The sequence below is a fragment of the Cyprinodon tularosa genome, unplaced genomic scaffold (assembly GCF_016077235.1).
Source record: "Cyprinodon tularosa strain WSP-4 unplaced genomic scaffold, ASM1607723v1 ctg691, whole genome shotgun sequence".
Taxonomy (NCBI): domain Eukaryota; kingdom Metazoa; phylum Chordata; class Actinopteri; order Cyprinodontiformes; family Cyprinodontidae; genus Cyprinodon; species Cyprinodon tularosa.
This window is the reverse complement of record NW_024039442.1, coordinates 263633-281248: the sequence shown is the minus strand read 5'-3', so window position 1 is coordinate 281248 and position 17616 is coordinate 263633. Positions and strand designations below refer to the sequence as shown.

At 35.3% G+C, this 17616-nt stretch overlaps 1 protein-coding gene across 6 annotated transcripts in view; it reads left to right on the top strand.

Moving 5' to 3' along the window:
- The window catches only part of LOC119771874 (protocadherin-9), a 235323-nt gene that overhangs the window by 55411 nt on the left and 162296 nt on the right, over positions 1-17616 (top strand). For 4 of the 6 annotated variants that reach the window (XM_038268072.1, XM_038268071.1, XM_038268076.1 and 1 more), the window contains one exon: positions 10366-10467. The exons of the other annotated variants lie outside the window; for them this stretch is intronic. In XM_038268072.1, coding sequence (XP_038124000.1) covers positions 10366-10467 — 102 coding nt within the window. The remainder of the gene's footprint in view (positions 1-10365; positions 10468-17616) is intronic. 6 annotated transcript variants of the gene reach the window in all.

Below are 17616 nucleotides of genomic sequence, written 5' to 3'. Positions count from 1 at the left end.
ACTTGCTTTATACATTTAATAGGTTATGATTTTTCAATCAAAGGAAACCCGGCTAATTGCATTGTGTTACTGAATTTTTAAGATTACAGTAGTAATCTTAGAAAGCTTATCCTCCTGGATAAGCTTGTGGTAAGTAGCTATATGCTTGCATTATGTCTACAACAATCCCTGGCACCAAGCATGCATGCAGCAACAGTGGAAAGGAAAATCTCTTTTCAAAGGAAGAAATCTGCAGAACCACACTTAGTGTGAGCGGTCTCCTGTCGAGGCTGACTAGTTTTAAGTACACAAATGTAGACATTCAAAAAAGACATAAAATCACTTAGAAAGAACCACCCTCTCCATAAAAAAAATGCACAAGCACAACCCTGTACTTTCTCCTTTCAAACACTTTGTTTAAAAGTTGTCGCTCATACAAGCTTACTTTCCAAAAGACAATTTGCAATTTTTCCACTATGTCAGACTCACAACCAGTAAGTGAAAATGGGGACCAGCACATAGGACGGCCTTACATAAACTGTCACCAGAATGATTGACAATTAGAAGGACTACTTATTTTGGTGATACACCCGGACAAAGAACATCCTCCACTAGACCTTTAAATAATTTCTAAATTAGAAAAGGTAATATTAAATTAACTCCATAGTTAGTTTTTAGAAGGAAACAGTTAAGACGATGAGCCATATGATCCAGTTTTTATATAAAATGGGATGAAAGAGTGCAGACAGTCACATTAAATGCTGTGACTAGACATAGCCCATTGATACATATCTCTAGGCAATGCATACTCACTCCCAACTCATTAAATATTGAAGCACGGTCAAGCCCTCTGCTCGTCAGATACTGACACGATGGGGGTACCCCTCTCGTTATTTCTTGACAAACGGGCTGCATGGCAGGTTGTGGCAGGAACATCCAAAAATTATTCATGAACTTCAAAGTAAAAAGCTAACATTATCACATCCCTTACCCTCACCCCTAAACCTAAATAAACGCTAGTATACTGTACATGTTGCCATAAATTCCTGAAACTACCAACAATAATTCTGTGGTCTAAAATAAAGTAATACATCTTGTTGGTCATGTGCATTCCATGCAGTAGAATAGATCAGAATAGAATTCAACTTTATTGTCATTACACTGTCACAAGTAAAAAGCAACAAAATGTAGTACAAATGTAGTACAATGTCAGCAGCTTGTCATTTCTTTCACCACGTAAGTATGAGCATTGATCGAATGTCAGCATTTGATGAGTTGGGAGTTTGAATGTGCTGCTCTAAGAGACAAAACAGGACTAAGCACTGGAAATAGTCCCAACTCTATCATCTATAAGTGAAGTTGTTGATGCCGTAGCCAAGCCAATGCCTCCCATTCAGAAATGCGTCACCGCCAAACTGGACACCAGTCAAGATTAAGCTACAATGATGATAAAAAGCAGATAGAACATAAAGTTAGGGGTGTTAGTGGTCCCTTATGTACTTTAGCAGCCTAAGCCTATAGCATAGTGGTTTTTAAACTTGGTCCTCAGGACCCACAGCATGTATAGGTAGTCAAATGTCTCTCTTAAAACATATTTTTTTGGACATTTTTAAAGGTTTTAAAATGAAAATTGTAAATTCAACTTTTTCAGTCACTGCCATGTTTCTGACAAAAAGCCCAGTAGGAGATATTGCTCAGGCATCCTGGGGAATGTTATCCAGTATTGTCTTTTTGGAGGAACCACAAGCACTGATATTAAAGCCCTGGGGAAAAATATATATTTCCCAGCTAAATGTGTGTAGAAGTGCTACCCAGGCTTTAAAAAGAGTCTCTCCAAAATGTAGGACTTTTGAGATGCAATCAAAAAGCTGCTGTTTATTTAAATTTATACAGTTCCTGCTTTGTTTTAATGTTCTTTTACACATTTATTTAGGAGCAGTAGTTTTGATCTTCTAGCAGATGGTCTAAAATAACTAGGATCACAAAAAGAGTTTTATGTCCATCGGTTTCGTGCAAAGACGAGACTTAAGCTGTTGGAAGCTCACAAAGATAGTGCTCTCCTTACTTTCACCGGGATATGCCATACTTGGAGACCTGCACTCTTGCTTGGATTGCTAAAAATGTCCAATAGTTGGCAAAGAAAAAGAGAAGTTTCTGTTTGTCTCATCCGTACACTATGTCCTGCTTGTAGGTTGCTGAGCCTGTATGTTTAAAAAAATACACAAAAATCCCTACCATGAAGGCAGCAGTGTCACACACCCAGAGAATAGAGGTCACAGAATAATATAAGTCTTTGTATACAGTGGAAGTCTTTCTGAATAGAATGCAGTCACTGTCTTATTTGACCCTATACAGAGAAATCAGATTTAGACAACCTTATATTTTAACAAGTATCCTGTGCTTCTTAAATTAAATTAGCTGGGGTTATGGGGTCTTGAGTTAGGACTTCCGTGTGTTAGCCTAAAGGGAGAAAGCCTAATTGATTTATATGAAAACGTTTTTCTGTATTTGTGGTGCAAATCAAGCAGCCAACTTTCAGCTATCTGTTTCCTTTAGTGTAAACAGCAAAAACTAGGCATTCAGACAGAGAAATACTTCACAGAAGGAAAAGGGGAGAATGTTGACTGTGTAATGGATACAGGTCTGTATAAAAGGGCTTTTCCTTTCTTTTTTACTTTGAAAAGAATTCATAATTCTGTTTAGTATTTACATTTAAATAGATTGCTTGTCTGCCGTAATCACTGAATGGTTGTCAACAATTTCAAACTTAATAAGATTGTAATTTAAAAAACATATTCATACTATCTGAAGCCAGTGCTAAAATCATGTCTTTATTGTGTTGTAAGGCATCATCCGTCAAAATATGAGATTCAAGAGCCTTTTATATTTGTATTGAATTCCAGTGAGTAAAAAACAAATGCAAATACCCTAAATAAATTAAATTCTGAATTAGACCTGGAAACACTGTGTTCATTCATCCCCCTTATAAAAGAATGATGAAATGTATGTTAAAAACATAGCTGTAGCTGACACACCATTTAAACTAGTTTGCACCAATCTTTTCGGAAGGATTTGCAAAAGCTCTTGTCTGCAAAAAAAAGAAGAAAGAAAAATCAAGGTCAGAGAAGTACAAAACATAGTGACCACAAGAAATCCATCTGATCTCAAAGTAAAGTGCTGTTCTGCAACAACTTTCTTTTCTTTGTGAGCACAGCTCCTCTGGGAGTGCTCACCGAAAAACACTGTTTAAGGCCAAAACCAAAGACAGAACCCTAGTGAGCTGAACCTACATCTGAGAGATAAAAGGTGTGCTTACGGAACAGATAAAGGGCTGAGGAGACATATACAAAAAACGGAAAAATAAATAAGATAAAAACTTTTTCTTTCCAAAGTTGGATGAGTTTTTTAGTTAGTGAAACAGCCTTGCTACACAGTTGTGATACTGATTTAATCATATTATTAACATTGATAAAGCAATTTATTTAATCATATAAGCTTACACCACTAACACCTTAGTTTAAAAAAAAACATTGTAAAATGGGATTATTTTAAGTGAAAGGAGAGAAATGTTTTGTAAATGCATTCAGTGTGTTCTCCAGATGACCTGCCACTTTCTGTCTTTTCCAGCCCACATGCTGCAAGTCATAAAATCTGCTTATTACAATTTGCCATGAGTATTGCTGAATTCCTTTAAGCCATTAGCGGCTGTTGAGAATGGTTTGGGCTGGCCTCAGCATCGACTGTAACGATAGGGACATGGTGCCACAGAGAATCAATGCTTCTCTTTGGCTCAAGAATTAAACAGCAACAGCGGGAGTCTTTCAGTGTAGTGCTGGACTGTTGTCCTCTTCAACCACTTAATTGATCAAGGTTTTATTTATCTTGTCACAAGACTTTAACCTAATTTGTTTTCTATTTGTCCACAAAGCACTTTCACTGATCGGTCATATTAACAATCTATGGTATAACATTTATTATTTTCTCCAATTTTAAACAGACTTCTCTAGGGATTTGCAATATAACAGGGGCATGTTTAAACCTGTGTGATTAACATATAAAGTCTTATGCTAATATTATTTTTTTTAAGTACACACATTTAAGGTTGGTGAGCATTTATACTTCTTATATTTCAAAGCAGCAGAAATTCTCTAGAGGTGAAACAATTTGATAAATTTCATTCCATTTTTTTCATTCAACAGAAAGCAGAGGTGCATCATGCCTATCTTCTTAACTTTGTGACTATGTGAAAATGTCTTTGTAATTGGGTTATATTTTTTACCGCAGTGCTTGCTGCGTTCATTACCATTACATTTCTGTCATAAAATGCCCTCCTTGTTGCTGGCAACTTTAAATGGAATGTCAATACTAACCGTGTGGAATGGGAAGTGTGAAAATGGGCTTAATATGGGAACCCATAAATATAAAGTTTAATGCCGCGACCAAAGGAATGGCCAATCGCTGCAGAGCTTTGCAAATCAAAGAATAATTATCACAGATTTTCTCTCCTAGCCATCTTAACAGCTTAATATAAACAACTCTGTAGCCATCTCCTGTTCAAATTTATATTTTGTAATTGTCAAATAAATCCAGGTATCCATTCCATTCTTCTCTGCACTGCTTCTTTACCCCTTTAACCTATATTTTACATTTTGTCCTACAGTTTTTTTTATTCAATTCCTAGTGATCCAGTGTACACACAAATTAAAAAGAAACTAGAAAAACAAAAGACTAAAGCCTTGCAGTCTGATTGTTTTGTATGAGGTAACAATTACATAGAGAAAATAGAGAATATAGTGCTTTGTTGATCTCATTTGATGTCCAGAGGAAAATTCTTCACATAAGGCCACTTTATGAGCTCATTTTCATTGCTAGAGCCCTGACTGACTCTTAAGTCAAAACGGGTTTAGACAAAGAAAGTAACGCCAGCAGTGGGTGGGTACAGCTATAATGTATCACCTCATTTGCTTTCATATGTTTAGGGTCTTCTACATTTATATCAAACCCTTTTTATTTATCTTTAAAAATATGATCTGGTAGACAAACAAGTAAGAAATGATTTAAGATTTGCTTGAAATAGGTCATCAACAATCTCTTATCTGTAAAGCATCCACCCCCTATGAGTTTTGCAACCGGTCACAAGATAAACATCATGTTTTCCCTTAGCAGTAAAAACAACTATGCAACACTTGTTGAGAAATGAATGTTGTCTTGTGATGTCAAAGTAGAGTGCATACAGTAGTATCTCTAAGGTAATTAAATAGAATTAAAGGTCTGCTGTGACTGAGAAGCCTTGGCAGGGAGAGACTAATGGTAAAGCTAATTAAAGTGTGTTTTATCCCCTGAATGATAGTGATCTCCTTTGCCCACAGTTTCAAGACAAGTTCAGCTGAGTGGCGTTATAGGTCCATGAAGACTTTCTGGCCTGTATTATTGTTATTATATTGACAAGTCATTAAAGTTAATTTTATTTAGGTCTCCTCACTGAAGAAACACACAATATTTTATTAATGAACCATACACAGTACATACACAGTATTTATGTGATTGCATTCTGACGTTGCTTTATGAGAGAGCAATGGCTTCCTTTTAAATAAAGGGCACTTTCCAGTTGCCACAGCGTAGCTCATAAATGCCTTTATCTATTTGATGCCAAAGAGTGAAAGATGAAAACTAACATATGTTTCCCTCACCAAAAAAAAATATTTTTATTTTACTAAGTAAGTATAGAACCTTTAAAGGTTCTGTGCTGTTTATCCTCAATAGATGTGGTATATATAAAATTTTCTCAAACTGTACATCTGCATTGTTTTGGCAATCCTAAATTGTTCCATTCTTATCAAATTAGAAAAGTTATATAACCATTATTCTGCGTCAAAGCATAGAATTGTCAAATTACTCCTTTTTTTGTTACCATAATGATCCTTTTTTGAACTATGAAAACAAGATTGTCAACTTAAAAAAATACAGACCTATTCTTTTGTAATTGTGCATTCCTGAAACTAATCTAACATACAGTATGGCCAGAGCAGGAACTAAGAAGACATTTAATAATTTCAAACAACTGTGATAATTTAGAACCAAAAATATTTAACTAGTGGGGCAATGTCATATCAGATGTATTCAAGGTTACCTTTTTTCCACAGCCACCCCAGCAAAGATCAGATGTATTTATATATACTGTAACTCCAGTTGGCTGGAAAGTGAGAAATGCTCTATGTAGTGTTTTGAATTGTATCATTTTAAGTCAGACCAATTTTGAAAATTGTTCTTCCATGTAAGCTTCCAATCTGAAAAAAATATTTTTTTGACCCAGATCTTGTCTAGCCTGGGTGCCAGTCCGAACTTAGTCCCGCCCACAAAGTTTGAGGTCGGGAAGTTCGGTCTGGCTCTGCTCCATAGTAGCGCGAGTATTATCGCCCCGTGTCAGGCGATCCAATCAAATTGTCAGGGCGGGCTTTATACGATGATGGACAGATGACCAACAGTAACGTAATCAACCAAGTGACCAATGCGCGCTTGGGTGACAACAACAATGGCTGCCGCTGGAGAGTTTAGGTGAGTAGATTCTGCTATTAGGTCTGTTCTAGAAGATATCGACAGCAAATTAATTTTAAAAGAGGAACAGAGAAACGCGATCAAGGCTCATCTTCTTATTCTAGGCGTGCAACTGCACGCTTTGATTTTTGTTGACAACAACTATGCGTCGCTTAACATACGTCACGCACTCCGTTGCTCTTATTGGTTGTAGGTCTATCCAATTGAGTGCAGAGGCATTTTTTTTCCTGGTTCGTTCGAAACACGCCCCATAATCACAGCTCTATGGAGCAGCATCAGACTCATATTCTGACTAGAATTGAGTAGGACTACGTCAGGCTAGATCTTGTCCACATTGTGTTTGATTATTTTAGGTACTATCTACACAAATTAGCATTCTATATGCAGTACCTCTAAACACTGCCCCTTTATTCACACAAAACTTTTTGAATGTATCATCCATATTAGTTTTGTAATCAAAATATTATTTAGGAAGTTTAGAGCATAGATAAGCTATTTGAGCTTACTGTAAACAAGAGTTTGGACCTAAAAATTGTAATTGTTAAGTAGATCTTTAAAGGGCCTCAAAATGTTATTTTCAATGATATGAGGGATATATCATAAATTATGCTGTTACCATGGCTTATTTTTTAGGGGGTTGTCTTCTGCCGTAATAGCCACATTCTGCCATACTGGACAAGATGCCAACCCAATTTTTTCTTTGCCCAATTTAGAATATTTTTTTTCATTATTTTACAGTTTACGCACATTATATGGTTGTCTAAGTTATTAGGTAATTAGAGGTGATGGCACAATAAGGACAGTGAAAAGGAGAAAATCCTTTCTGAAAAAGTATTGAGATTTTATTGTTTTGACAGAAGAAATATGGTCTTTGTAAATAGCCTTAACCCATTACAGAACTTTCGGGCCAACACTGTACTGTGAGAGATAAAAAGGCAAATATGACCTTTCTATATGTTCGAAAGCTTTTTCAGCATCCAGCGACACAGCGCTCCCTGGGTGCAGGAAAGAGTGCAATCTATGCATAATAAACCTTTTATATTGTTGAACATTTGGCATCCAGGTATAAAGCCAACTCTCTGATACTGAAAAGATAATAGCATCACTGGTGACATTATTAGCTCTGTCTGTTACATATCATGGCTTCTGAAATCAAAAATTATAATCTGAATATTTTGAAACTTGATGTTTTTATTACTCCCTTCTCCCTATATGAAACGCAACTGTGCTGCTTCTTAGCAGCTGACCCAGGGCCCAATATAAATGCAGAAGAGCAGCTAAAAGAACAGGTGTGAGGTGTTCACCTGACCTTTGAACTCCCATCATGGCAAACAAAGATAATCTGTTAGAAAAGAATAACTACCCCATGCAACATCCTATACCCAATAGCCTTTTACTAAGTGCCAAAACACACCCCACCAAGGTATTTTAGCAAATTTTGAAAAGTCAGGACAGTTAAACACCTAAGAGAAGGAACCGTTCTTTTAGAATATGCGGTGCTATTAACTCAATGATAATTGCAACATTAACTCAAAGGAAGTTGAGTTTATTGTAGTAGATCAGCAAAGCAGTCTTACACACAACAGGTATAAATCTGTTGTTCATCTAAGATTTCAGAATCATTTAGTTGTATGACAGAGCTCTACAGACACAATTACACGGGATCATTTACCTCAAGCTGTTACGATAGAATGATGCTGAGCTTTTTTAATTTCATTGCCTAATTTTAAAAACACTCTGAATTACTTGAAGACTTCCAGTGGTGGCCATTTAGAAAAAAGAAACTTTATATTATCAGATTCTATTCGCCAAATGGAAATGAAATAAATTATTTTTAGACTATCATTAACAACAATAATTAGGTAGACTTTACTTTTTCAACATAAAGTTCTCATCCTTTAATGCCAAAGTTTTATTCATGCTGTTTATTTTTGTTGTCAATGTAGACAAGTACAGCATGTTATGCTGTCAGCTGCAACCAAGGATTTCACCACAGCCTCTCTGACAATGTGAAGTGAAAAATGATCAATTATAATGTTGCCAGCTCTCACTTCCTTCTCTCTGTCACCTATCATACTAGTAATAAATGGCAAGATGGTAAGAAATAATCACATTTTGGGGAGTTTTTAGAACAGCACTTCTATTAATTAAAGTGACAGACAAGTGAAATTATGTATTAAGTCAACCCCTAATAGGATAGAGGGCCTGAGCGCTGCTCAGATGAATTTTACCCATTTCCTTGGTATTTCAATAATTGGAAGAATTGTAAAGGGTAACTGTAGAGGGAAACATCTCTTGTTAAAATTTTTGAGCAAATTTCATCCTGGATATTTCAAATCCAACTAATAGTCTTGGGACAGTGGTTTGGAAGTTACCTTTGTTACTATTTGGTTATTAAAGGAATAGTACACCCAAAACATGATTAGCCTTCATTTTCTACTCACCCCCATGCTGAACAACACTCTGGAGTACTTTTTTGATATCTCAAATGCATCTGGAGATCTGGGAGGCTTCTTGCTGTCTGCTGACATTCAAATAATGCCGAGACAGAAAGGTCCACATAAACGTGTCAATATTCCTCCATACTGATCGTCCAATGTATTCCAAGTGTCCTGAGTGGGTAGCGTCCATAATTTACTCGAAACTAAGTCATTTAGAATGTTTTTAGAGCATAAACAGTAGTGTATAGGATTTCCTAAAAGCGCGTTCACGAGTCTACGGAAACCGTGGCAGACCAAACCAGATGAAAGTGTGCATTCAGCGTCTGCTCTGCCGATAATGCAAGCGTAGAAGAAGAAATGTGCTGTTTACCTGTGCAAAGAAAGAAACAACGAAAGAAGACTGAGGACTCCAGTGTTGAGGAAGAGCATGAGTTCTTTGCCGAGCTGAATACACACTTTCATCTGGATTGATTACACATTTGGCATATACAGTATTTTATGTAATTAGTTTTTTTGTGTTCTCTTATATTTCTATATATTCTTATATGGCAGTAGACCATCTGATAGACTCATGTGATTCAGAGATACTGACCCTAATACATGCATTACAAGGTCTTCATCTGTTTTGCATTGCTAAATTAGACTGTTAGTAGAGCTATAAGCATAAAAAAAATAAGCCATAGAAATTGTAAGCCAATTTATACCCTTATGAAAAAAAAAACTATATGTCTAGAATACTTTAGGCTGACAATATGGTGTTTGCCGATAAGAGACACAATTTTACAGTAGTGCTTTTCAGATAACCCATTTCTTCCTCATTCCATGGCTCTGCTTGGTGTTGTTGCTGGTCATCTGGAAGTCAGTTAAAGACAGTGATTTATGCCTGGGGCTTCATGCAGCATAGCCTCATTACACACAACCATTTTGAGAATCAGCAGATAATTACAGTATATATCATAGACCACATGGGGCCCAGCAGAATCACTCCATTCAAATGGCCTGTCACTTAGGACAGAGGGCCTCAGGAATGGAAAACCACATTCTAACCTCATTTTCTTTCCTTTAATTGAAATTCTCTCTAAAAAACTAAGAAATATTCACAGTGAAGTATTTAAACAAGGATTCTATATATTTGCCATGAACAAAATATGGATTAAAAAATTAGAAACAAGTTTTTCAAAAGGGTAAGCATCAAGTTTAATAGAAATAATTAACCTTTATTAAGCCTTTATTCATCATTGTTATTTACACATGGTAGGATCTTTAATTGTAGATTTTGGTCATCATATGTTTTTACACACATTTTTGTCAGTAGAAACAAAACCATAATAACAATAAAATCAATTCTAACAGGAACCTTCTTTTTTTTTGTTTTTCAATTTCTTTGAAGGGAACATTAACTCGTGCCCGAACTGAACTGAATCCTGAATATCTGGATCTCCGTCCCCGAGCAGAGCTGAATCCTGAATATTGGACCCCTTGCACCCCTTTAGTGAGTACTGATGGTCCCATTTTTGCCCAAACAAATCATTAGTATTTCACCTAACAGAAATCATTTCATTTCATGAAGTCCACAATATTTCTCAAAGTCTATCTCTGCATTATCCGCATACTATGCAAAGACAAATATGATTCTTTAGACACATTATAAAGTGGTTTTGTCATTCTTTCCTCCATCTCTGCTTATTAATAACATAATGCACTTTTGTATTTCAAGTTTTTCTTCCTTCTCTCCACAAAGCCTTGTTTTGCATATGACTAACAGTGACATACAGTATTGTACTGGAAACATCATTAAATTCATGACTAATGCGCTGCTAATATTCATGCCATTTTTACTTGAGTAATAAGTATTTGTCTCATTACCTCTGTGCTTGGAAAACACAGTGCTTGATAGTCATTGGGGGGCTAGAGAAGGTTTGCATGTGTCGCTTTGCACTGGTGAATCTTAATGATGTCGGTTTTTCTTAGCTACAGTTTATCAACAAGGGCTTGCGGTGTGAGGGCCGGGTTTGGACTCTTACCATCATCTCCCTCTGTTGCTAAATGCAGTGCCAAGTTTATTTTTGTTTATTTTCTTATGTTGTGGGAGTAATTTTTGTGAATTTCACTTCTAACACAGTGTATCACAGATAATTTTAGTTGCATGCAGTTTGTTACAACAAAGATGTTAAAGTCTTATGTCACCAAAAACAAATTGTTACTTATTTCAATATACAAATATATAAATATATCTATATATATCTATATATATCTATATCTATATATATATATAGATATCTATCTATCTATCTATCTATCTATCTATCTATCTATCTATCTATCTATCTATCTATATATATATATATATATATATATATATATATATATATATATATATATATATATATATATATATATATATATATATACATATATAGTCGGTGGTATATGCTTCCTACCTAAAATTCCAATGTTGTCTTTTTTAATGAAAAATTCAATTAAATTGCCAACTTTTGGGTGCATATAGGTGCATGAATGTGAGTGTGTGTATGTAGAGCACATTAAGTATTACCTTTGACCAAAAAAGTGCTATATAAATTGCCAATTGTTTACTTTTTGAACTTTTGAAGTGCAAAACATGAAATAACATTGATTAAACAAGAATGGTTTTTAACAATTTAGTTATCTTTTACAAAATGTCATTCATTTATACATTTTTAAATCCTAATAGCGCCGTTACAACTTGACGATTTAGTCAGTGAATGCCGATGTATATTAAGTTATGGGAAGTTTTGTATAAGTTATGAGCAAGCTGAAGCACGCTGAAGCATGCCGAAACACGCTAAAGCATGCTGAAACACGCTGGAACAAGTCAACATACGGCAAGTAGGTCAAGAAATTTTGAGCATGCTCAATCAAAATTTCTCGTCAAATGCCAGCGTATGCTCATATGTGGGCCCTAAGTTACAGGTAAGTTATTTGATTGTTGAAATACATTATGTCTAAGTTACTCATAAGTCATGATATCTAGCTTATCCAAAACCTACAGTATTTGTCATTCAAAATTTCCCCAATTTCCTTGGCTGGTCCCCTACAAATTCCTTTTAAACATCAATTTTTGTACTTAAATATTCTTTCTGTCATGATTTGTGGACATTGAGAACTAAAGGAAGGCGTCATCTCCTGGTCAGACTATGTAATTCACTAAAAGCGTGGAGTCAGAGTAAACAATATGCAAGAGGGGCTCACTCAGTGGCTGGGAGTTGGAGGGGATTTTGCTGAGAGTTTGAAGGAAGTGGGCTGCCATTCGGCTGGCGTTTGACTGAGAAGGGCCATTTTGAATGGTTGCTACTGTATGATGTGCATAACTTATCCGTAACTTATCAAGAACTTATATCCAAAGCATTTCGACATATGCACGTATATTTGATGTGTTTCAGACGACCACTGAATGTGTTTCTAACTTACAGCTACTGTATAATGGTATATGGTCCAAAAAGCCCCCCAGGACACTGGCTTGTGCATCATTTCCTGAGCATTACGCTGCCATGCGTTATGCATAATTTAGGCTTTCGTCGGACATAAGTTCTGCAGTCGTTATAATACGCCCAAAATTGAAAAAAATACATAGAAATTTCAGTTCATGCCAGCGTTATGAGAGATTCAGGGGCGTCAGGAATACCCTGGCTAAATCGTCAAGGTGTGAAAGAGCCATAAAATTGCTAACCAGCATCTTGCATGTTTCTGTTGGCATTTAGTAGATTTACCCATAGCTTAGCTTTTATACTTTATATTGAAATACCTTTCTTGTCACCACTCTTTAGATCTTTCCAAAGATTGTTTTGTCACCTGCAAAGTTGGACTCAGACACTTTAATGTTACCACTAGTTAAAAGTAACATGGCAAAATCATGAGATGACTCTAAGCCTAAACCTGCTCAATGCATTTTGAGCTGAACTGTAACTGTAGATAGCAGTGATTTAACAATGTGCATGTATCTTACAAGAAAAAACTGTTAGACAAACAGTTAAAAGAAAACACTGAAATTATTTATTCAACCTTTGTTTCTAGAAAAAAACATAACATTCTAAAACATTAAACATTTTTATTTTGCTCATCTAGAAATTAATGACATAAATCAGAGCAGAGTGTAAAAAGATTGAAAAAAGATTAAATTACTGTTTTGTGCTTATTGGTTACTCAGTATTACCGCTTGTGGTTTGCAAAACAGCTTTGTTTTCATGTTTGAATGAGGACACATTTCCATGAATGCCTATCTGAAAAGACTTTCTAAACTTCATGTAATTATAAAGCTAATGATGACCTTCCTATTATACATTTTCAGTACAAATTATGCCATCTTTTGTTTATTAAAGAAAATATGTAAAATATTTAAACAAATTTAATTCTGTTATCAATCTATGAAAACATTAAACTCATTTTAAACCTAGATTTCTCAAATATACAAAATATACAAGTAAAAAAAACAAAATTTGCATATATTTATCTTTCATGGATCAGTAATATTCACAAACACTGAATCCGTAGTTTTCTTTTCATTAAATATTTAATGCTGGTTGTGTCCCTCTGGGTCCACTATCAGCAAACGGGGAAAAGCTAACGAGGCAATGGTGTAAAAACAAAGCAGTCCCTGTAACCCAGATTCCCTTGATACCACCATGCACACCACTGCATCACATAGTGATTTTACTCTGATAGCTGTTATCAGCACAGTCAACACATCAGTATATCCTAAGCTGTTTTAATTATTACATAGAGTTTTAGAATTTTGTCACTCACCAAGGCTAGCAAGTGAACATTTTAATTAAAAGCAATATGATCTTACTCATACAGTTTGGGGGAAAAAAAGAACCTTGTCACAATCAACGTATCAAAGCATCTTTTATTATTTCAGTAATACTGATAAATCTTCATTGCAAAAATGATCTGGAAATAAGTAAAATTTCTTAAATTAAGTGTATTTAGCCTTAATTTAAGCAGGTAGATATATATTTTTCAACTTAAAATAAGATCATTAGATAATATGCACTTGAAATAAGACAATGCAATTGCTGCTTTCTTATTTTAAAAGTAAATTGTCTTGTTCCAATGGTAACATGTCTCACTAACCTCCTCAATAAAATAATTTAGAGAAAAAATAACTTATTGAGATTTCAATTTTTTGCAGTGTTTTTTTCATCCCCATTCTAATCTTGTTGTTTTTTGGTTGGGTTTTATTAACCTGGGATGTTTCTCTCTACAAACATGACCTGTTAAGGGACCTGTAATAATAAATAGGACAGTATGTGTTTTGTGTCTCCCTAAAGCTTAGAGCAACATTATTTGGACATTAGCCTGATTTAATGAACATAATTTCTCACAGATTTCCTTTAAGCTGAAATCAGCAAAAAAAAAAAAAATCCCTCTGGCTTTGTTAAAACATGGTGGTGTGTGTTCACTGTGCCTCACTAGACCAAAAAGGCTCAAAGCCAAACATGCGCATGTGCACCCAAATAAATGCATTTTCTCTCACACAGGCCCTTTTCTTTTAGCCCAAGAGGGAATGATGACTCTCATTATCGCCTCAAAGCAAGATGGCCACGCTGCCCCTACTCAGCAGCCTATTAAGTTACCAGACAGCTTTATTGTATTGGTGTTCGATAATTTTCTTTCCTCTGTCATTCCGAGTGCATCAGGGAGTTGTTGCATGGGGAGGAGTGTTTGGGAGAGGGGCAGGAGGTAGTGTGAAAAGGCACAGCTGGCGGAAATTATCCCATCCTATATGTGGTGAGTCCTTGGGCTGATTGCTGAGTAGTCCTTGGCCACAGAGACACCTTTCTTCATTAATGGTTTATCCCGAATTGTCTAGAGAAGAATAGGCTGGTTCTGATTATTGTCAACACTAGTCACGACACAAGAAACAGACTGCATCTGAACAGTGCTACTTCTTTCTGCAGAGAAAATACATTAATAAACTGGAAAAGTCACCTTATGGACGGTACATGTTTCATTGATTTATTGGAGGTTTTTCAGCTGGTGGTCCCCGTACTCCTAAGGATCAATTAGTTTACTGCCAGCTATATGCATGATGTTCATATAAAAGCAATTTTTATTATTATAAAGTGAATGCCAATGAACTGACCTGCAGGTAAATTAAAAACATAAATTGAGAAGACTTGTGAATCAAGCAAGTGGTTATTTATATCTTCAAGAATTGTTTACGATTTGTACCTGACATATGTGGAATTATAGGTTGCTTTTTTTGTTTTTGTTTTAACATGTTAAATCTTTAAGAATAGAGGCTATGAAGCCTTACAGAAACAGAAAATAATCCCAGAAACTAACAATGCCACCTGGACAAGAAAAACAGAACACAGGTTTGCTTTAATGGAAAAAAAAGAGACAGGATTCAATTAACATCTTCAGTGTTTATTATGTTAAAGATAATAATTTTTTGTAAGTTGATTATAATATAAACTAAATAAGAATCAACAAGGAGAATTTTTATTCAGTTAATTGTTTAGCAAGACATTTAGATAAGAGAAGTCAGATAAAACTGAGGTTAGCCAGTGGGGAAGTTGTGAGGACAAGAGGAAAGCATCCAGTGAATAAAATGGATCCCCCTATACATTACAAAATAAGGCAAACCATAGGGGATAAGCCAATAAAAAAGAAAAACACAAAAGACCACAACTTAAGTCTCTGAATCACAAACAGAAAAAGAACTGTAGTACAAAAGTGCAAAATGTTCCAGGATCAACTTTCTTCATATCTTATAACACATATTTTGATTTATAACTTAGCCACATTAGCCCAATCTATATTTCACTGTTACGAAACCAAAGCAAATGTCACTCAAATGTTTTATTAGTTTCAATACTGTGCAGATGCCCTGTTTGCACAGATAAGATTCACTCTCCAATGCAACACAGCTATACTGGTGGAAGTGTTGCAGCAAGCTGTAGAATGTCATTCAAATTAACAGATTTTGTTACCAACCAGCTGGTTTCTAGGGCAAATCTTCATTTGGTTTTCCATTCACACAGAGTTGACATCGTTGGAAAGCTTAGACTCTATTTTCAAGATCTATACATAACTACAAAAAAAAAGACTAAAGGACTAGTTTATGGTTTTGCCATGGTCTGTGACTTTTATGTCGTTGGTTTTTTTTTTTACAAAACTATTTCTGATCCTGATGGAAGACGTGTTCTCCCTTTTCTTCACAAAGCATGGTGAAGATGTCTTTTTTTTTACTCCATTCAAAAGTCTATTTGATTTACAATATTTATTGTCTCAACTGACAAATAATACATAATAAGTAGCTGTACAGCTGTACAGTTGTTTGACTCCTTCTTTAGGTTTGCACTAAACCCTTAGAAACTACATGATTCAGATATAGCAATCACAAAAAAATGATTACTTAACTTATGTTTCACACATTTGTATCTTCAGGTTAACTAATCGTCTACAGTTTTATCAGAGACAAAGTTCCTAATAATATTATTTAAAATAAAAAGCAAAAATATTCAGAAGACAAGTACAGGGACTTGATATTGTGTCCATCTGATCATAAGAAATGATTTTTATAATCTAAAAAGAAGATGAGATAGAGGAGTAAATGATGGCAGGATATAGGGGTGAAGAGGATCAGTGGGAGCTTTAGGGAAACTGCATCCAAACCTTGAAATGATGTTTCTCCTGCAGAGTGTTTCAGCATTATGCCTCAGGCTACCTCCTGTTTCTAGCTCTTCTCCCTTCACCTTTCAAACTGTCCTTCATAGTAAAGGAACGCTGGACTGTTGTGCTGATCCAGATAGTCTTCAGCTTTTTGGACCTCATTATGACATGTAAAAACACATGGAAAGGGTTGTCAATTTGGAACTACATGCAGCATTGCTATTGGTTATAGAAGCTGATGATTTAACTGATTTAAAATGATTTAACTTTTGTTTCATACTTTTTGTTTCATACATTTACAAGGTTTTTACAATCCCTAAATGTATTGGTTTGAAATGTACTTATTGACCAGACTGGAAAATCACATTAGGAAACTGTAATACATGCTTGGTGCTTTTAATGCAGAGAATCCTTAGACTTTTGAAATACACTCAAGCACTAAATCCTGTTTGGCTTTGAACTGATGTTACTGACGGAAGTTCAAGAGCTTTGGAAATGGAATATCCAATAAGGCTACAGTAAAACCACTTTGGAAGAAGGAATTTATGAAATCACTGTATTGAATGGGCCACATCTCTGTTGCATGTCTATCCAGAAGGATTGCCAACTGTCAGAGTAGATACAATTTCCTCTGGTCCACTTGTTTTAAACTAACACTTGGAAATAGTTAGGTTTGTTTTATTCGCAATTTTCATTAATCTATGTCTGTCTGTCTGTCCGTCCGTCCGTCCGTCTGTGCGTCCGTTCGTCCATCAACATATAAAACTTAAGTACACAACTAAGGTTCTCCTTTAATTTGATAACATTTTCGCTTTTGGATATTGAAGAATTATCGTTTAAAATCCAGAATATTATGTACAAATAAAACGTATTATAGGTTTTTTGCATTAGGATCTGTTTACCCCAGAGGCAACTGGTTCTGCTTTGATCTTTGATCTTAAGTCGACCAGAATGTGTGGGACTAAGTTTAGGTTGAGGTTAG